Raw genomic sequence first — 22,868 nt, 5'->3', positions numbered from 1 at the left:
AGGAATAGGATTATGCAAGGGAAGCAAAGATGGAAAAAGGATGCGCAATCAATAGGATTTATAAAAGAACAAGAAGTTTCTGATTGTTTATTGAGCAAATAAAAAACAAGTTTGTATAAACCTTCATCCACAAAGAGCAAAGTGAATGTGCCCACCGATCATATTGCATCCTCCAAACATCCATTCTTGCAAGTGGGAGAGGAAGAGGAAGAAGTTATTACCTGCAAAAGAGTTCCATTGGATCAAGCATTCAAAATGGAGGCAAGAGAGCTTGCTATTGAAGCAATTGCATGATGCCTTTATGCTAATGGCCTTGCTTTCAACTTGGTAAGATCGCCATATTGGAAGGAAATGATCAAAACCATCTTTAAAGCGTCGGCTGATTACACTAGTCCTGGGTTTGAAAAGGTGTCTACTACTCTTTTGCAAAAAGAAAATATTTCTATAGATAAAAGCTCTTCAACCAATTAGAACTTCTTGGAAAACTTCTAGTATAAATGTTGTGTCTGATGGATGGAAAGATACAAGAAACCAACCACTGATTAATGTGATTGCAATGTCCCCCAAAGGTGTAATGTTTTTGAGGGCGGTTGATTGTGAAGGAGAAGTTAAGGATTCACAAGTCATTTCTAGAATTCTCTTTGAGGCAATAAAGAAGGTGGGTAGTGATAATGTGGTCAAAGTGGTCATAGATAATGCCAAAAATTGTAGGGGTGTAGGTGCTTTGGTTGAGTCTCGATATGACCATATTTTTTGGACATCATGCACTGTACACTCTCAACTTGGTCATGCAACAAATTGGCACTCAAATAGATTGGGTGAAGCAAATATACCAAGAGGGAGAGGAGATACAAATGTTTGTGACAAACCACCACATGGCACAATCCATATTCAGATCATTCTCCAAGTTGGAGTTGAAGGTAAATTTAAATTGTAATTAGTTAGTTTCATTTATTTATTTATTCTGAATAAGTTTTTATATTTATGTTCAATTATCAAATTATTACTTGTATATAACTTTGCTTAATATTTAGTCATATTGCTAACTTGCTTAGGTTGCCAAGGCTAGATTTACATTGCATACTATTGTTATGAGACGACTCCTCAAGGTGCAAGGGGCATTGAGCCAAATGATTATTTCTAGCCAATGGGGTATATGGAAGGCTTCAAATTCAGGGAGCCCAAAAGGTCAAGGCTTTGGTCTTGGATGACACTTGGTTGACTCATGTGCAATCTGTATTTGATTTCATCGAGCATATTATGACTATGCTACACTTTGCTAGTTTAGATGCACCTTGTGTGGGGGATGTGTATAATGGCATGGACACCATGGTAGAAAAGGTAAAGCTTTCCCTACAAGCACATGTGAATGATCCCACAGAATGTGAAGCCTTGTGCAATAAGGTGGAAGCAATTAGTCATCCTCGTTGGGAGAAGATGACTACCCCATTGCACCTCCTTTCATATGCCTTATCTCCAAGGTACTATAACCAAGAAATTCTTGCTATGTTGGATAGAGTTGGAGAATATGCGGATGAAGAAGTTGCTACTGGGTGCTACAATGCATTTGCAAGACTCTTCCAACATGAAGAAATGCACAAAAAGGTGAGGCTAAAATTTGGCTTATTTGCTTCGGGAGCAAAACTTACTCCATATGCAATAAAAGATCAAAATGGCATGGGAGCTATCACATGGTGGTACATGTATCGTCAACCATTCAAGAATCTACAAGCTCTTGCAACCAGCTCCACTCACAATTAAGCTTTTATTTAATTTTGTTTAAGAGTTGTATTCTACAATTTAGTGTTTAGCATTCTTTAATTTGCTTTTCATTTGTATGTTTAATTTTATGAACACTATCCAGGTTGCAATTTCTTTTTCTGTTGAACGGAATTGGAGTACATACTCCTATATCCATTCAGTGAAGCGCAACCAGTTGGGCTCAAAGAAAGTTGAGGACTTGGTTTATATACCTACCAACTTGCATCTTTTGTCATGTAAGGAGAATGGATACAAGGAAGGGTCAACGAAGCTTTTGGGATGTAGCCCTTGAATGTGCAAACTTGGATGCAACATTTTAGGATCTTACTATAATGACAAATGATGATGTTGATAACATCATGGCACGTGCATCTAGTACAAGTGGAACCATGTTTGGTTCAAATGAACTTGCAACTCTTGCAGCACAAGAAGATGATTAGAATGTGGATTTTTTTGAGAATCCTTATGATTCTGATTGACTGAATTTGATTTGTGAATCTTTAGCCTTGATTCTTGATTGATCAACATTGAATCATGAACTATGTTTTCATTTTGTAATTCAAATTGCATTGGAATCTCGAACTTGTGTAATTTACTAATTGGTTATTTCAATTTGAAGTATCAATGGTGAAGTATCATGCCATGCAATGGTTTAATTTTGTATATTTCTTGCATTTCTTTGCATACACACATACATACATACATCCAAAATCACCCCCCTCCCCCAAAAAAAAAAATTCGTGCATCAGCACCCCGCACCCACATCAGCATCTGAACCAACATCGGTAACTTTGGTATAATAGCATTCACAAAAAAAAAAAATATTATAATACTTTTTGATTGAATATATATTAAAATATTTATGCCCACAAATGAAAGTATTCATTTTTTTGCGTATAAACATATAATATTTTGTACACTTTTCAATATATCTTCTAAATGTAGAATTAGAAGTTACCTAGAAACACAAAACATCTATTATGGTAAAATAGCTCTTCAACGAAAAAACTAAAATATATAATCTAAGATAAAAAACCGAATTTTATACAACAGTTAAATTTATGTGATCATGTGTGTATGTAGAAGTAGTTATGAATTAAAATAAAATAGTTCTTAAGCAAATAAAATGGATGCATCTTTTCTCATCCAATTGTTATCTTTTTGTTCACGAGGGTTCTTACAATAGTTGAAATAGCTATTAAAGTTTAATATTCATATAGAAAAATAAAATAACTCTTAATTCTCAAATTAATAAAACTAGTGAAAATGCAATGCTATTTAATATATAAAATAGTAAGTAAAATTATTGAAATGATTTGTTTCATTCAACTTTTTGATCAAACTTTCACTATTAAAATGACCATTCGCTGGGTAAAAATGCAGCTTTTGAAATAATAATTTGAAGTAATTGAACAAACTATGCATATTAATGAACAAAATAGCATGTAAAACTATTGAAAGAATTGGGCGTACATAATTTATTAAACTGTTATAGACATCTTAAACACATCTCTATGTAGAAGAAAAAGATATCAGTCGAAAGATTGCCATATTGAAGTTACAACATAGGTTAGATAGGTGCATCAAGATTGATATCTCCCAACATCTTTTATATTGATATATTAAGATATCAATGCTAGCTGTAAGATAGTCTGCTGCTAAATACTTAATGTCAATTCACGTCTGTAATATATGTGACAACAGCAATTGAATCTATTTGTATAGGTCTTTTATGGATGGTTTTGAAATTGTGCCCTTTGAAGCGTTAGATCAGAAATTATATATATCAGATGTAATTGACAAATTTGACTGGTTATAATTATGTCTGATCATCTTCATTGCAGATAAAATAATAAATTGACATCTGGACAAGGTTTACAAGATATCTAATTTCTAACAAAACCATAAATAATTCTGATTGACACCTTATTTGTGGATATAGTAGTAAATTGGTATGTAAAAAGAGTTGTTTGATTGATAAAAAACTAAAAAGTACTACAATGTTTCTTAACCACTAAATATGAACTCAGAGGAATAATTTGGATGAATTCAGGATGTTGCATCAAAGATAATGTCATTTTCACAACAAGGGCCCCGTGCAGTATGCATACTTTCAGCAAATGGTGCAATCTCCAACGTGACTCTTCGACAGTCTGCCATCTCTGGTGGTACTGTGACATACGAGGTTTGTTAGCCAATAACATATTCTGTTTTTTTTCTTTCAATTTCAGTTCGTAATTGTTTAAATTTGTGACTTCTTAAAATATGTTAACGGAAATACCGGTAGGCAAGTTACAAGTGAAAACATGGTTTATAATATGAAAGGTTAATATGTGAAAACATTCCGCATTCTACCAGAGGGCAACTCCTCTTCTCTGCAGACCATAAAAGTGCCATTTTGAGTCATGATATCTTTGTTCTTATTTTGTATGTGAATCGCAAAATAATTTTGTTGTTTGCTTCATGGATCAATCATGTTTTACTTTGTTTTTGTGGGATCACAATCAAGTAACTCGGTAACTTGTATTTTTAGATAACTTATGATGAAATATCACTGATAAGATTGTTGATATTTCTTTGGCTATTGTTTCTGTTGTTTGACAATATCTTTATCGGTGCTGCTGTGAATTTCAAGTGATGACTTCCTTTCACAATGCCCAGTATATATTGATACAATTAGAAATAGCCTTTCACACCTTTACACCTTTGACATTTCTAATCAAGGTTCACAAGACTTGTTGCTAACTTGAAGTTGTTGCCAGTCAGCTGAATCTGACCATACTTTCTGTGGGAAGCCAAAATTAGTGAGGATTCCATATAAAGCATCCTGGAAGTTGCCATAGTCAAGTCAGGATTATGTTCAAATGGTAAACACTTTTGACTCTGAGCTATGAGTCAGTGAGGTCACAAACAGGGGATCTCATCCCTGATATTAACATTCAACAATAATATGCCAATGGGGTTTGAGTCCCGATGGCAAGACCAACACCACAACTTAACTATTACACCATGTCGATACTGGCCATTGTCAAGTCAGTTTTGTTTTAATTTGAAGACCTATGTTTACCAAGATTTTGTATCCAATTATTTTGGATTAAATATACTGCTAGGGACTTCCTCGTAGGACTAATGTGATAATTCTATAATGGGGCTTTAGCAGCTTCTCTTTTGGAGCTCATAGTGTGGCCAGATATTGATTGTTAGAGTTGTAAATGGAATTAATCCTTTAGGATGACTTGCAAAACCAAAAGATGCCTTCATCAAGAGAGTAACAAGAAAAAACATTGCTTTCTTATATAGGCAAGGTAGATTGGTAGGATTACACAAGATCATGACATGTGTTCTAGAGGCTAGTCCTATAACCCAAGTGAACTTAATATGTCAACATGTGTGAAGAGGGCCTAACTAATGACTACTTAGATAATGCACCTAGTTCACACTAGAAAAGTGTAAAGTGGATAGGAAACACTTCTGCTCACACCAACATACCCCTTTAAGTGCAACTCAGGGAGAAGGCAAACAAATGCAAATGGTGCATGATGATGATGATTATGGGTCTTAGATAGTAGGCTATGTTAGGTACTCATTTACAAATGAATCTCTCATAAACGAAAAAAACCTAGTGGGACAAAACTCCTCTCCAAAAAGAGAAATGATCTAGATGAACATGAATAAGTGATGAATTGAGGACTCAAGAGCCACCAAGGGCTATATCTATCAGAAGAGTACATTTGATTTTCTTCCATGGGAAGGAAAAAGCGATTATGTAGCAACCCCCTCCCCCTCTCCCCCACCAATGTGTATTATTCTCCAGAAATGGTGAATGCTTGAAGACAAAATTAACCTAATGCCTACAAGTAACATCTCTTCCTTTGGGAAGATGATAGACTTAGTACAAATGTAGGAATGCTTTAATCTGTGTAGATTTTTTGCTTGTCAAAAGCTTCCTTCCATCATCTGGTCATCCATCTGCTATGCATATCAGGGTAGACCATTTTGTCTTTGATTGCACCCTAGTTAAAAGGAGTTTTGACATTTTCTGCCATTTAAATGCTCAAAAGGTGCCATTCCAAGAGAGGATTGATATGGATTTTTGGGCAAGGTCAACTAAAGGAAGATCTTCTTTACACTTATATTTCTGTCGTGTAATACTTCTATGTAGATCCTCCACAATTTGGTTTACCTATTTTGTTTAGCAGTCCATGTGGGGATGGTATGCTGTGCTAAAATTTAATCACGTTCCTAGCAGTAAATGTTTTCCAAAACTTGGATGTCATATGGGCATCATGATCAAGTATGGTCTTCTATTGTACCCCAGCCAAACTGAATGTTTACTGAACAAATTTCTTTGCTTGGATCAAAGCCACAGTTAGATTTTCAGGAATAAAATTTGCTATTTTGGTGTGTTTATCTATCATCTCCAGAATAATATTATGCTTAGCCTTCCACATTGGTCCCCATTGGATAAAAACCATGCTGCTGACTTGACATATATGTTTTGCTATGCCACGTGGCTACAAATGGCCTGTTGGATAAACATGCTTAGCCTTATCTGTTATGAATTCCATACATCTGGCTACAAATTCAGTTTATCTCCCTTTCTAGTCTAAGTAAAAAGCATAATGACTTTAAATCAGCCAGGGCTTTTTCACTCCTGGGTGCCCTAAATAAGGAATACTATATGCCTTCTCTAGTCTAGCTTGCTTAGAAACGTACGTCTTTCCCTAAAACTTTAATATGTCATCTGGCTCAAATGTGTATCTCTCAAATTGAGGGTCAGTGGCATTTTCCTCTAAGGTTGTTTTAATCTTGGTATAGTGTTCATCATTTTGCAGTTTGTGAAGTACTTGTTGCTTGAAAGTTAAGTGAAGAGATGTGATAATAGAAATACAAGCTCTATTTCCCCTCCCTTTGATTTTTTAAATGTCAAGACATTCCCTCACAAACTCTAACAATTGCTTTTGATGAGCATTATGGTTAGGTTGTGCGAACAACTATTGGAGACTCAAGCGATCAATTTGAGTACAAATTATTTCTTGATGAGATAATGTTTCCATAATAGCTAGTGGCTGCTAATTCTAAGTTGTGTGGTGCATAATTCATCTCATACTATTTCAGTTTCCTAGGCTCATGTGCCTCTACCCACTCATTTTGCATTCACCCAAAGCTCCATCTGAAGCATTAGTATATTAGGGAACTCCCTATTTAGATTAGGTACAATTAAAATTGGTGCAGCTGTGAGCTTGCACCTCAATGTTTGAAATGCTTGCTATCATTCGTTTGTCCATTCAAACCTTTTGCCCTTCTCCCATAGAATATTAATGGGACTTGCAATCTTTGAAGATCTCTCTACACAACTAGTATAATATCTTGCTAGATCCATGAAATTGTGAACTTTTGTAAACATTACTTGGAAGTTGACCTTTCCTATATTACTTAAATTTAGTTGGGTCTTCTAAAATCCCCTAAAATGGAATAATATGTCCCAGATGATACCCCTTTGATAGAAATACTATTTGGACATTTCAAAGGGTCGATACTTCTACCGAGTGTTGCAACACTAAACTTTAAAGCTCTTCATGATCCTTTTCATTTTTGAAATAGATTAGAATGTCATCAATGAAAAGTATGACAAAGCCATCTAGGTAGTATTTGAATATACTATTCATCAAATTTCATGAATGTTGCTAGAGTATTTGTGAGCCCAAAAAGAAGTAAGATGAGCTCAGAACGCCCATATTGGATTCTAAAAGTAGTTTTGGAAATGTCCTCTTCTTTACTTTCTAATGAATCATAATCTGATCTTATACTTCCTTTATTAGATGAAAGAGGTTATTGATCCTAGGTAGTGTACTTATTCTTTTTGGTCATCTTCTTAAGCATCTTGTAATTGATGCACATATGAAGTATGCCATCTTTCTTTTGTACAAAAATAATTGGTGCTCCTCATTGTGACAGACTTGGCCTAATTCAACTTTATTTGGCAACTCCCTAAGATGAACTTTCAATTAATACAACTTAGTGTTGGTCATTTTATATGAAGCCTTAGTTTGTGGCTCAAAACTAGGTAAGACGTTGACTGAAGAAATCAAATTCTTTTCTTGGTGGTAGTTCAGACAATTGTTCAAGAAACTTGTTTTTGAATTTTTCCTACATATGCCTCTCCAATGTTGGTGTTGAGTCTCTTGCACTACACATTGCCATTTCCCCCCAAATTTGTTACTAAATATGAAATGATTTTCGACAACTACCAATAGATAGCCTCTTACTTATTAGAGGCATGATTATAGAAACTCCTATTTTTACTATAATTTCTCATCTAACATTTTACGTAAAGAACATTGCTTTACTTGCTAGAAAGCCCATGCATGTGGTTTCACTAAACATAGAACATTACATTGCTTTATGTGCAAACAAGTTTTTGTGGATACATCTAAAGTAGGTGTTAATCTTTATTTAACACATTGTTTGAAAGTCCTAATTAGAGATTGCTCTTTCTGAATGCTAACTATAACTTAAGTACTCCCTTTACTGAATTATGCATTCCTTTTTGAAGTACCTTGCTATACCAACACAAAAATGAGTGAATTCACAAGGTGAGCTTACCACCCTTACTAATGCAATTATTGTTTTGCTTTCTCCATTTCATTGTCATTCTGGCTGGTGTACAATGTGCTTGTCTAGATTGCACAAACCGTCACAACTCACCGATATCTTTCTTTGACCTTTTAGGCTTGAGCACATCTGACAAAGTAAATCGTGTTTGAATTACATTAGGCACCATAGGAATGCTAGTCCCTAACAATTCAGACATTGAATCTCATCTTTTTCTATTTACAATTGTTTACTTGTCAATATCCAACCAATAACCTTGCACAACCACATACATACCTTGTAACTCTTTTTTGCAAACAACTCTACATCTGTCCTACCTCATGTCACAATGTGTCTTTGAAGGTGAAGTGTTTTTGTGGGAATGTGGCATGGAATGTTTGTATGGTAGGCAATCCATCTTGCAAGAATTCATGGGTAATCCACTACTATGTTTGTCAAATATGTAGGATTGGATATGAGATAGACAACTCATTCCGACTTTTGCTCCAAATCCATATCTTGAACTCGGAAAGAGTATTGCAAACACTTACGCACACTTAAATGTAAGAAACACATGAGCATGATATTCCAATCAAATTAAATGCTGTATTTGCAGTTGACCTTCGGTTAAATTAGGTTGTATGTGCAATTTGGTGCAATTTATAATCTTGTTACATGTTTGTCATGCAAGATTGCACCCTTAATATTAATGTGCATGACCTTTATAATATTTATATCATATGGAATAATATGCAGATTTCATTTAATAACCTATGCAAGGACTATCATCTTGTCAAAACTTGCCTTTGTTACTTGTGCTTTTTGGTGTGTAGCTAATATAATTGTGCATAGCTTATATAGATTACCATATATTTGGCCTTTGATGTTTACATGTTCGGATTACTTTTGATTGACCGTATTATACGTGTAGATCCCATTACTCCTTGTGTGGTAACATAGATGCACTTTATTTCTCAATCTATTTGTGATAACATGTGTGCCCTTCAACAAACATGCTTGAAAATATCATGGACACTCTTCTGGTGAAGATTTTTGCCTATATAGTGAAATTGTTGCTTACCATTATTCTATGGCATCTATCAATTGCTGATTGTACATTTGCTTCCCTATGTACAAATTGCCACATACACCTTTTAGTTTTCCTTCTCTATATGATGCACCTAACCAACATGTTGTCATTGTGTCTTTTCCACGAACATTCTCAAATGTTTCCTTCACTCGTGTCATCAAGAGAAGTAGTAGATTGGTGAGTGTCTTCCAACCGAATTCTTCAAATATAGTGTGGAATCCCTTGCTTTTCTTATTGGTTGTTCAGGTTTTCTTAGTCTCTTTCCCAACCCGTAATTCATCCTATTCATACACTTGGTGATGTGTCCAACATTACATCCATATGATCTTTATGATTGGGTGTATGATTGCCAAACTTTATGCCATGGTGTTAAACATGCAACTTCTAGAAAAGTTGGAGGAAGTAAATCTCAAAGTTAGGGTATAGGTTGACTTTATGCTAGACTTCCAAACTATTGATCACATCTTCACACCCTTAGTTGTTATTGAGGAGTGTCATCATCAATCTTACATAATCTTTTGTTGCTTTATAAATGTCAAGAAGACATTTAAGTTGATTCCAAGGAACTTGCTTTTCCATAGACTATATATTTATACTTCTCACAGTTCATCAATATTTTTGAATAGTCAAGTAGTGGCCTCCTTTCTCACCAACTCTCTTTGACATCTATATTGACAAGTTTGAGTTTCTTTGGCATCATATCAACATTAATGATGGTTTTCTTTTACATGGGTGATATAGCCATGCTACTTTTTCTCAATGATGTTCTCCTTCCTTGTTTTGCTAAGAGCCTATGGTGACAACTTGATGCTCTTGCTCATTTTTGTGAGCTTCACCAACTTATGGTCAACCTTAGTAAAATTAAGGTCACAATTCTCAACATCTCCAAGAACTTTCTTTCTAGACTCTTTCTTCTTAAAAGGTAACCTTTGAAGATTAAATTGATGTACATCTGCTTGGGGATCCCATTTTCTGGTCCATCCCTTAGCATGAAGCTTGCCTCTTGATTATAATATTGCAACAGATACACCTCTCATTTTTTCTTGGAGTAGTGTCTCGAGATCCATTTCCAAGGTATCTCTTTTAAGATATTTTTGATACCATTGTCAAATACAATTGTTATATGGGTGTATAGCTTGGGGACTGCATTTGGGGTTTGTTGATTGAACTCATGTTGAGAAGGCCCAGGCTCTCATGTTGTAGTATATGGCCCATTGCAAAGAATTATTCCCCAGTGCATTTGTCCATCAAATTTGCCGCTCAACCTTCATGCTTTATTAGAATATTATAATGTTTCTTTAATAGTCATCTTTGTTAGTCTTTAGTTTATTAGGTAGTTCGTATTTCCGTCTTTAGTTCACGATTGTTTCGTTTAGAAACATTGTCTTTGTAAAACTATATAAGGAGCTTTCATGTCCTTTGTTTAATACAACTATGACACCGATTTACCATAACATGGTATTAGAGCTTAGGATGTTTTCTTCAAATTTTTTATTAAAAAATCGAAGCTCTTTCTACTTGGAACTTTTCCAGAAGTTTTTTTTTCTTTTTTTTTGATTTTATGAACTCTCGAGTATTGGTTTGAGAGTTTTGGTGTTCGCAGATTTTTTGTGAAGACATTCTAAAAATTGTGGATTTCCTGCTTTTCACATGCTGTTGTTTTTTGGGTTTCTGTGATTAAGTTTTTTTGAATGGATGTGTCATGGTGCAAATGAGTTTCAGTTTCAGTTAGGATTTTGGAGGATTTTTGTATATAAAATTGAAGATGTTTTAGGTTTGCAAAAGGGCTTTTACAATTTTTTTCCAAAAAAAAGCAAAGTGTTGTAATTGGTGCAGCATTTCTCTTGGGATTTGTGTCAGCTATTTGCTGAAGGTTTTTCTACTGATATTTGATAGGAAAATCAGAATTTTGTAAAGCCTGATATTGCCTCATTTTTTATGCATAGGAAAATGGGAGGGATGATGTTATTGACCAACATCATGTTGGAGGGTAATAAAGCATTTAATATTAATGCACATTTAGATATTTTAGATTTTAGTCTTTTAGGCAAGTTTTAGTTTTCGTTAGTTCTAATTCTAAATAATATGGAAATTTTCTTGTTGTCAGCCTTTTAGAAAGATTACATTTCTTTTGAGTTATTCTCTATATAAGCTTCATCTCCATATTGTAATTAATCTTCTATAAATACACATTTTTTTAACATGATATCATCATAAATTTTTTATGTGAAAAAATTATCTGATGGGTTTGCATAATTTTTTCCTTCAAAATTTCTGATTATGTAATTTGTAAAGTTGCGTGGGATGTCTTTGTTGGTTTATAATTTCTCCCTCAAATTATCTGGAAGTTAAATAATTTTCTCCTTAAAAATTATATCTTGGGTTTTACCATTTTTCCTCAAATGAAGCTTTGTATTTTCTGATCCATGTCTCGGATTTTGTTGTTTGGTTTTGATCGATTTTCACTTCAAACCTCGTGTTTGGGTTTTCTGATTTTTTCTTAAAAAATCATGGCTTTTTGCAGTCCGTTTTGGGGATCATGCTCATCCGCAAAGTTTGGAGGGTTTGCCGACTTTTACTCCAATCGTTCTTACTGCTCTTAGTGTTTGTCCTTGTCTCTAGGGAAGAACAACTCCATTATCCAACATCAGGTTGGATGTTTTGTGATGATTTCTAGTAAGATGTTTTGCTGATTCAAGGAGGGTTAGTGGCAGACTCATCTAAGTGGTAGGCTCTTGTCTTTTTTGCAAAGCTTGCTGAAGAAGGGGGCACCTTTCTTTGTTCTTTTCTAGATGGATTTTGGCTTCTTGCACATCAACATTTTGCAGATCCAAGGAGGATCTAAGCAGCATAATGTTTTGCAAAATTTGTGACCAAAAGACAACAGTTAGACAATGACCATTAAGGGAGGGTATTAGAATATTATAATTTTTTTAATGGTCACCTTAGTCTTTAGTTTATTAGGTAGTTTCTATTTCCATTTTTAGTTCACGATTGTTTCTTTTAGAAAAAACGTCTTTGTAAATCTATATTATGGAGCTTTCATCTCCTCGTTTAATATAACTATAACATAATCGATTTACTATAAGCCTTTTGACTATCATTGGTTTTACTTTCTACATCCATTGATTGAGATCCATGGGAGGTTTTGTTTTAGGTTGGTAGAGATACATAAATTTAGCTTTTTGATCTTTATACATGATCCCTTATTTAGACCCCACTACCTGTCAACATTGTTAGTATTTAGAGAGTAAATTTTTCCTTCAATCTATTTTTTGCTCTATTGATAAACTACCTCCTTTTAAGTACACATTGGGCACTTCGAGTTGATTCCTTCCCTTGAAGGAGGCCATCACATTGGTTGCTAGAGAGTATTTCTACAAACAAAACAACTAGGTCGCCCGGGTTTTGTCCCCTTCACCTACTCAACCCCAAGCTAACATTTCCTACAATTGGCTTATCATTCATTGTCCTCACTATCTCCAATACCATTTGGTCTCATTGGTTTAGGTTTCCCCTTATTCAATTGAGGTTGTTCTCTCACCAACCAAGAGTTGAGATTGATCATCATATTCTTTGCTTGGTTTTGATTTGTTGTCTTTGTTTCCTCTAGGAAGTATAGATTGCAGACACATAATTTTTCAGATGTTCCACATACTATGAGATTTGGGGTTGGATACCATTGCCTTTGTAGGGACTTAGGCAACATAATTCTAGTTTCTTTGGATATCCAAACTAGTGATGCTTGGCGCTTTACTTTGGTAAGTCTTCTCCCTTTAATGTAGATCTTTGTAATGAGTACTTATGGGCCCAAGAGGCCCCATGTTGATCACCTCTTCCTTTCAACCCATTTAGGAGACTGACAACACTAAATGCTTTTTGAATATTGCTACTTCAAATATAAAGGCAGATAGACTTATGAGACGACATTTCTTCCAACATACCACTATTACTTAGATGCCTCTGCATTCTGCCCCTCAACAACATGGGTCTACTCCTCAATGTTCTGGTTGTGCCATCTCTTGATGTAGTGGCTCCACTTCTTGATTGGTCGTTGGGACACAGGGACAAAGGCACATTACAAATTTCATGACCACAATGAGAGTTATATTGGCCTTGGATGTTCGGAGATATTGTAAGGGGAGTGCTTTGCTTCCCTAACCATCAATGATCCCCAATGAACATTACCAAATCTTGTACAAGTTCTTTTACAGTGATCAACGATGACATTGGCAATTCTTTCGTTTTAGGGCCCAATAAATATATTTGATAGTTTTTTTAATCAGCCCTTGCTCCCATTTTTTTCCTCCCCCATGACTATTCGTACTGGTTTCTTAACCACTTGTATAGGTGTTGCACCACTTGATTTTATTTTTAGTATTTACTATTTTCATTCCTTCGTTTTGCTTTTCTAGGATGGTTCTTTTCTTGCAACTTTTGTAATCTAAATCCATGTGTTTTTTAGTTCTATTGATCTACTTTTGGTAACACACGGATATTAATATACCTATCTATACCTTTGTGTATACACATTTCTTGTGCCTCTTCTATCAATATTCAAGTGGTGCACTCTCTTTGGTTGCCGCCCATCTTCTAATGATTTACCACCATCCTTTCATATCATGTTCATATTCATATCAATTGTACAGCATGAGAGCAGCCTTTTCTTATGCACCCACGTTGATAATTGTACACCCCCTGCAACATTGATTTGCCCCCATCTGCCCCACCTTTGTAGAGACTGGCACATGCAAAATCTCATTGCTGCACCTACAACCAAAGTTCTAAATATCATATTATATTTTGATCCCCTCCATTATCTTCAGGTACGCCTGGTTCCACAACTGCAGGAACAATCAATGCATAAGTTTGTCCTTCTCAGACTCAATCGTTGGTTATACTTGGTGCATCCATCAAGCTTTGCTTTTACTTCTCTTCTGCATGCATATTGTATTTTCTGTTGTGACTTATTTTATCTCTCCGTTACATATATCAATTGGTGCTGCTCCTCTGTGTCTTCAATCTTCATTATTATTTATTGCTATTCTGCTACTCTACACTGTCAATCCTGCACCGTGGTTGGGTAAATGGTTAGGAAATATGCCTTTTATGGGTACATATATCATATTTTATGTTTGATGACCTGTTAAAAGTATGCAAACTCTCTGCTGCATATTATATATAGTACATGTTCTTCTCCACTACATTTACCCCTGTACACCTGTTCTTCACCTAAGGAAATTGACAGCAGCACTTGTTTACTTGTCTCTTCTAAATGCCTAGAACTAGATCCAAACAATTGATCTCATCGGATGTTTGTTCTCACACACACACACATGCGCATGCACATGCACACGCCCACTCCCACGCCCATGCACACGCACACACTCACACACATGCACACGCCCACACACACGCACACGCACATGCACACTCACACGCATGCGCATGCGCATACACACACACGCACACACCCTTGCACGCACGCACATGTGCACATGCACGCACAGTCACACGCACACACGCACACACCCACACCCACACCAGGGCCCACGCACACACACATCCATGCACATGGACACGGACACAGAGACACGCATGCGCACGCACATGCACACGCACACCTGCACACCCGCACACGCGCATGCGCACACGCACCCGCACATTCACACGCACACATGCGCACACGCTCACACACGCACCCACGCACACACACCCACACACACACGAGCACACACACACGCACACGCACACACCCACGCCTGCATGCGCGCGTGCGTAGGCACAATCACGCACTCACACATGCACATGCACACACGCGTACACACACGCACAGACACACACGCACACGCACACGTCCACAAGCACACACATGCACACATGCAGATGCGCACGCACACACACGCACACACATGCGCGCAGACACACACGCACACACCCCTGTACGCACGCACGCACGCATGAACACACACCCGCGCACACATGCACGCACACACAGCCCCGCACACATGCACGCACGCACGCAAGGACACACACCCACTGCCTCACTCACGCATGCACGCACGCACGCACACACAAATGCAGCCCTGCATGCACACATGCACAAACACCTCCGCATGCACGCACACGCAGACACGCGCATGCGCACACACGCACATGCACGCATGCACGCACACATGCACGCGCCTACTTACACACATACTTGCACACGTGTGCATGCACACACACAGACAGACTGCTGTTTTTCTGCACTTTGGGCAGCTTTTGTGACAACTTAGGCAACATAAGGTTGATCAAAATTTATCACAAATAAATTTTAGAAACAAAAAATTCTCTGTTTCATTTATATTTTATAATTCTGAATTCTCTAATTTTGTCTTATAAGTTGTTAATTCATTTTCATCAAAGAGAAATTGGAGCATGTATTCCTTAATTTATTCTGTAAGATACAATTGACTACACTCAAAAGAGACACAGAATTTTGTGTATTTGCATTTGGATTTCGGATCTTATAGAGAAGGGCAGAAAAATGCAAATGTTCATATGTAACAATCACCCCACACAAGCCATTTATTGTAAATTAGTCAAGGTGGAACTTCTCAAACCTGCTGATACACGTTTTGCTTCCTACTTTTTTCTTCTTAACCACATTTCTGATGTCAAAGGAGCTTTGTGTTCCATGGTTGTTAGTGATGCATGGGCTACTTGTAGACGATCTACATCAGATACTGCAGTTGAGATAAGAGGTATGGTCCTCGATAACCATTTTTGAGCTGACGTTAAATTTGTTGTGGACTTTATTAGGCCCATATATGAGATGATCAGATGCGTCAATTTAGATAAGATATGCATGGGAGAAGTTTATGAAGCAATAGATTGTGTGTGTAAATGAGTCAAGAAGATAACGAATGCAATAAATCTTTCTTTATCTCCTTTGATAGAGAAAAAGTTACATAGAAGATGAAACAAATTTAACTCGCCTCTTCATTGTGCTACCTATGCCTTTAATCCTATATGGTATGACATACAAGTTACCAATAAGAGGGCTTCACATCAGGATAGAGAGTTAATGAAGGGATTTTGGGTTGATATAAAAAAGATAGATGGCCAAACTGAGGATGCTTCAATTTTGAAGAGTCAATGGAATAAGTTTTTATTGTGGGCAAGGTATTTTGGCTTCTGTGGAAGCTTTATATGGCAGGAAAGTAAAGAGACCCTGTAGGGTGGTGGTGAGACCATGGAGGTGGAACCCCTGAATTGTAATCATGGCAATAATTTTCACAAGTAGCTAGTTCTTTATCTTGTGAGAGAAATTGGAGTACTTATGGGGTCATTAACTCACTAAAGAGGAACTAATTAGGGTCAAAGAAAGCAGACAATCTTTGTACATTCATAGTTCACTTTGTCTTCTCTGTCATGTAGATCTTGGAAACAATGAGGGTTCTCAGTATAAGGAAGTCAAATTTCACCTGCTGGAGAAGTGGCAGCCATTGATTTGTTGAATTGGATTACTTTATTGATTTATGCCCTGTAATTCTGTCAGCAGGGGAACTTGAGTTTGAGAGTGATGACTATTTGGAGAACATCACAGGTGAGGACCTTGATATGGAGGGTCATGGCATAGAAGTGTAGATGTTATAAGATCCCTGAATTTTGTTGTTGTCTGCATATTAGCTTGCTGCTTGTCAAACTAATTTCAATATGTAATCAGTTTGGAACTTTGATACAATGATTGTATAACATTTGTCATTTGTGTACTCAACGTTTTCAGTTTTTCTAAATTTTTTTAATTATAAAAAATAAATCTGGCATCTCCAAGTACCCCCATCTCAAACCAGCGTTGATAATATCATATAGAGTATCCTAGGATAATACTTTGGCAATTTGTAAATGGCTGTCAGAGTACATTTTTATAAAATGTATATGAATTGTCACTTATCACATGTACCAATAAATCTTTGATGATTGATTTGACCTTCTATGTATTTGGGTATTTTTTATGAATAATTTGAATTGTTTGTCAGTTTTGTCATTTGTACATCTTAAGTTTTCTGTGCGCATTAAGGATATGTTGGACTTTTTGATTTGATAAAATCTGATCTTTTTCTTTCAAAGATATTATGCAGTCGACCTATAATACAAAGATGATATGTAGGAATTTTTGATAAAATTCTCTCCATTCGATGTCCTTATGTTCTATATTTTCTGCAGGGTCGCTTTGAAATACTCTCCTTGTCTGGTTCATTTTTACTTACAGAGAATGGTGGAACACGCAGTAGGACTGGTGGCCTGAGTGTTTCTTTGGCAGGTCCTGATGGTCGTGTTTTAGGTGGAGGAGTAGCTGGTTTGTTAATGGCTGCTAGTCCTGTGCAGGTAAATTCAACAAGGCAATTTCTTACAGAGCAAGTTTCCACAATCCATACAACAGGAATAACAGCTGCTTCTGGATTAGATTGTGTAATTTTTTTTGAGCATTAATGTTTTGGATCACTCTGTTATTTTTTTGATCTCTACTTGCTCTCTAACATCCTGAAAAAAATCACTAGTGTGATTAAAAATGTTGATGCACAAATTTGTTTTAAGGTTTTACACAATCTAATCCAGAAGCTGCTTTTATTCGGATATTCTGAAGGCAATTTCTTGCTATTTCTAATTCTGCGATTATATTTACATGAATTAATTCAAATGATCCTGGCATTCAGGTGGTTGTAGGCAGCTTCATTCCAAATGGCCGGAAGCCTCAGTCCAAGCCTGCCAATCCTGAGCCTTCATGTGGTCTGGGAAAAACAGCTGCTTCTGGAGGAGTTACAATGGCTAGTCCCATTTCTCGTGGAACTATGAGCGAGTCTTCTGGTGGTCCAGGTAGTCCAATGAACCAAAGCACTGGAGATATTAACAGTGCCTCCACACAACCAACACAGAACATGGCTTCTTACCAGTCAGCTGGCTGGCAAGGCCCTCCATCCATGGTTGAACCAAAACGTAATACAGATATCAACAAGCCATTGCCAGGTGGGTAGTTGTAAGAAGCCTCAGGAAGTTTTTGCGTGGTTGATTGTTGACCACATTTATCAATTTGATTAGGCTGACCGCCAACAAGTTTAAGTTGGGTTGCTATTGTTTACAGACTAACAGAAAATTTATAGGCTTGTCAGGACAGATGCAACTGCCCTCCAAAATGTCACCTGTTTGATTTAAACTCCAAGACATCACATGTTTTATATCATGCTTTGGCAACCACATAGACAAAGAACTGTCTGCTTTTGTTCTTGATGAAGATTAGATATTAAGGGGCCCGTGCAAATATTATTGGTCTCTGGACCATGCAATAGCCTTTGATTTGGGAACTCATTTGTAATGTTATTGTGAATCACCAAGTTTGTATTTGACTGACCGCCCATTATGGATATTTTGTGTATCTCATTACCAACTTTGTTTAATGAGATTGGTTTTCTTGTTTGCAAGTCTCGTGAAGTTGGTTGTACGAGTTTAGAAGTAGCCCTCATTTTATTAGAAGGTATTAAAAATCTTTCAAAGTTTTATAATGTTTCATTACAAGTGGTTAATTCAACGTTGAAGATAAATCATCTAATGGCATGGAAATTTCTAGTAAGCATAAGCCACGGTACCAAGTGGATCCAAAAAAAGGCTCAGTTTTATCCAACAGATCCAGTTGGTGTGCGTTGTTCTGTAGATTTACCTGTTTGGATTTCTAGTGGTGACTATGCATATTGCATTGTAACAATTTGCTTCCCTTGAAGGTGAGATTCTGGTGAGAAGCTTTTTGAATTTTGATGTAAGTGAATATCCTGCAAGAAGGAGACAAGATCCTTGTAGTCTGCATATCAGGTTCGGAAACTAAGGCACTTGGATCTGTGCTCTATGGTATTTTGTTTTGCTCAAGGTTGTGTCATCCAATAGGTAAATGATTGTGGATTGCGAGTATGAAGCAACCAATCTTACAGTGACTTGTTTTGATTTCTTATCTTTAATGTTGGTTTTGAATCTTCGTAAGGCATTGTATTTGGCAGGATTGTGACTATTGAGATTTAATATAATATGGTTTGCATCTGTTTGAATCAACGTAATGTTTATTATATATGTTGTGATAGTTTTTCATATTTCAAGTGAACGACTCTTAAGTTGGATCAAGGTTCTTGTTCATCTGGTCGTTTAGTGAAATCTTTTTGTATATCATCAAAAAATGTTTTAGTGAATTTTAAATTTACATCAATTTATCTGTTTTTTCCTTGTCAAATCTTTTTTGGTAACTCATTAAAAAATACATCCTCGTTGATGTAACAAAAACCATGCGACGCTTACTTTCTTTGCTTACAACACAACATTCTTACCGTTATTTGTTTCAGAATGTCAAGTTCTTAACTAGACGACATGTGACAGTTCAAATCACCAATAGGAAAATATGTATTATGCATCCAGCAATGCTAGACAAGCATCAATGCATCGATTTTTCTGTCTGTAAATTAAAGGCAATTGAGTGAGACAAGTTTCAAAGATTCTTCTTAGCCGCCCATTACTATTAATTCTGAGTACATGGATAAAACAAAAGAGGATCGTCTAAATGCTGTTGGAAGTATAAATCTTAAAAGAACAAAACCAACCAAATGCTGTGCAGCACACCATTCTGTGTGGAGTACCTTGCCCCACAAACAAATTGTATCGCTCTATATGTATGTGGACTTTAATGTGCCTACAAGATCCATCTGCACATCAAATCATCCGGAAGTTCAATATTACATGTTACAAGCGAAATATAACTAGCAATTGTTCCCACAGGCAGACAATTTTGAAACGAAAGATAAAATATTATATAACTAGCACTTGCACCCAAAGGAGGTGCAAGGGATATGCCTGTAGGTGTTTGATTTGAAAGCATAATTAAAGATTTACATTAAAAAAAGAAGAAGTAATAACTCTTCTCACGGAATATATGTATCCTCCCGACATCAATAAAATGAGAGGAGACTTAGGCATTGGTGTAGTGGCTATCAAGCAATTCTTGTTTGTTTATTAAGAACTTATTGTTATAAATAAATGGAGTTTTGAAAGTGTTTTCTTCCAATTTGGTTGTGTCTTTGGAATATCAAGTTGGGGACAAAAACTTCTAGTCATTGGATCGTGATCTAGATTGAAAGGAACACCTTGCGAGAGAAAACATCATGTGATGGCTAAGCAGAAAGGGAATGATTGAAAATTGGGCGTCTTGAGTCCATTGGTTGCCATCAAATTGTCTTCCGCACTAAATGTTTTCAAGTAGAATAGATTGGTCCCCTAAGTCAAGGTTTGGAGGGGAACTTGAAATAGTTTTCAAATGCACAATATCTAATTTGACATCTCTAAACAAAAAAATTGTTTCTCACAATTGTGATTCTAGATACTCCTACATGTCATATGAAAATTTGATGATGTTGAGATAATTTTAATGTCTAATATGATATTCTAAGAAAATATTTATTATTGGTGGTTGTGTCTTATTCAATTAGGGTTATGGTTAAAGATAACGTGTGTCGTATTAGAATTAAGATGTAATTTAAGCTATGGTTCTATATGTAGATCTTATTATGATCAAAATCTTGATTTTCTAAATTATTATTACTATTCTCATTTGTACCTCCAATATACTACTATCCCTCTAATGTTGCATCTTGTTATGCAAGTCCTAGTAAAATATTAGATCTTAGCTTGATAGGATGAACTTAGAAAACATTAATTAACATCTAGAATTTTCTTTTTATTCTTCAATTTGATGAATCTAATTCTCATGTTCTCATTTCTAATTTTTCATATATAAACTTCAAAGCCTTCAGTTCTAAGATATTTTTCTTATCTTCAAATCTTAACATCTTTCACTTCCAAGTACTTCTTTTCAACATTCCAAATGCATAGGCTACACATATCAATAGTTTTTCATGATTTCATCTTTAATTTATCCTATAAAGCAAACACACCATCCTTTATTGTTTTAATTTTTATGTTATCCTATAAATGACAGATTCACACACTCCATATTATTTTCACAATATCTCACTTTTTACCAATCCCCTTTTTCACTATTCCTTCATGGTTTACTCCTTGTCCTACACCTTCACAATACCTACTTCCTATCTCCCAAGCACTTTTCCCTTATTCCCTTCATTTAAAATATTTGTGGACTCTTGCACTTTGAGTGTTCCTACTCTAATACCACATTTATAATAAAATAACTTCCATGAGAGAAGAATAAAATAGAAAATATGTTAGAAATGTATCTAACAAGAACACAATTAAGAGTATGGTGATAGTAAACTTTAACCAATAGTTGTAATATTTACTTTTAAGTATCTTGCTTAGTTCCAATTAGGTATCTAAATATAATATCTAGGACAATTGAATTGTATAAATAACATTAAAACTTTAATGAGTTAATGTAGGCACGAGAATACTATTCTTAACCTTACTTACAGTATATGACTAAGTGTAGTCAATTTTTATATTCTAGAAATCAATTTGTAAACTACCTTTATTTGTTTAATGGTAAAGAAACAAAAACACAAAACAACTATAAAAAAATCTTATCCTCCACATTAAACCAATACATTTAAACTTATATTTGTCAATTGAGATAAAAATCTTATTTCAATTAATTATAGAAATTGTAAAACATGTATCCTTAGGTACATCAATTTCCATACAAACTTTTTACTTTACATAAGATAATATTTCTTATTTTACCTATCATAAACAATTAATATCAAAAGAATTCAAATATAAATAGAGGCAATACCTCATCATGTCACAACATCCCCAATCCAATTGGTGAATATCCAATAAGATTATTACATATAAATAGAACCAATGTGGATTGCATTAAAAATAGAATCAAATAGATAATAAATGTAATGTGAAACACTAATTTTAAAATTAGTTTATAATAATATAATATATCATTTATAATAGCTATATTTAGAAAGAAAGTATGAATGCATAGTCCATTAAAAATAGAACAAAATGAATTATAAATATCATGTAAAATACTGTTTTTTAATTTAATTTTTTTACAAGTTAAAATTTATTTATGCATATCTAAATCTATAAAACATCTATGCATATCTAAATCTATAAAACATGCGATTTTTTTTATTAGAGAATCTCAAATATAATACTCATATGATACATACTTATAGATATTCCAGCAATCCATCTAAGAATCATGTTCAATTGAAGAGAATAGTATCTTAAAAGATGTAGAGCCTTCATGACAGAAGAAGCACACAATAGTAATTTGTTATGTTATATCTTGCAATGAGGTTTCACTATCTAGTGGATGGTTTCAATGGTAAAGTAAGGATTTGAACTCATTTTTACATGTTTTATCTAGGTAAAAAAAAAAATTAAACATAAATCTTCTTTTCAATTTCATCAT

The 22,868-nt window shown here is 35.3% G+C and overlaps 1 protein-coding gene across 3 annotated transcripts in view; it reads left to right on the top strand.

Annotated features, from left to right (window-relative positions):
* The window catches only part of LOC149563255 (AT-hook motif nuclear-localized protein 10-like), a 44,282-nt gene extending 25,373 nt beyond the window's left edge, over positions 1 to 18,909 (top strand). For 2 of the 3 annotated variants that reach the window (XM_089826611.1, XM_089826612.1), the window contains exons 3-6: positions 3,815 to 3,946; positions 17,657 to 17,818; positions 18,148 to 18,457; positions 18,592 to 18,909. In XM_089826611.1, coding sequence (XP_089682737.1) covers positions 3,815 to 3,946; positions 17,657 to 17,818; positions 18,148 to 18,457; positions 18,592 to 18,638 — 651 coding nt within the window. In that variant the 3' untranslated portion in view covers positions 18,639 to 18,909. Of the gene's footprint in view, positions 1 to 3,814; positions 3,947 to 17,656; positions 17,819 to 18,147 lie in introns of all 3 variants that reach the window. The other variant, XM_089826613.1, reaches the window with a different exon arrangement.
* Positions 18,910 to 22,868: the final 3,959 nt, after the last annotated feature.

Source organism: Cupressus sempervirens, chromosome 4 (assembly GCF_028749045.1).
Source record: "Cupressus sempervirens isolate cs-2001-9-10 chromosome 4, ASM2874904v1, whole genome shotgun sequence".
Taxonomy (NCBI): Eukaryota; Viridiplantae; Streptophyta; class Pinopsida; order Cupressales; family Cupressaceae; genus Cupressus; species Cupressus sempervirens.
This window is presented reverse-complemented; position numbering and strand designations above follow the sequence as displayed.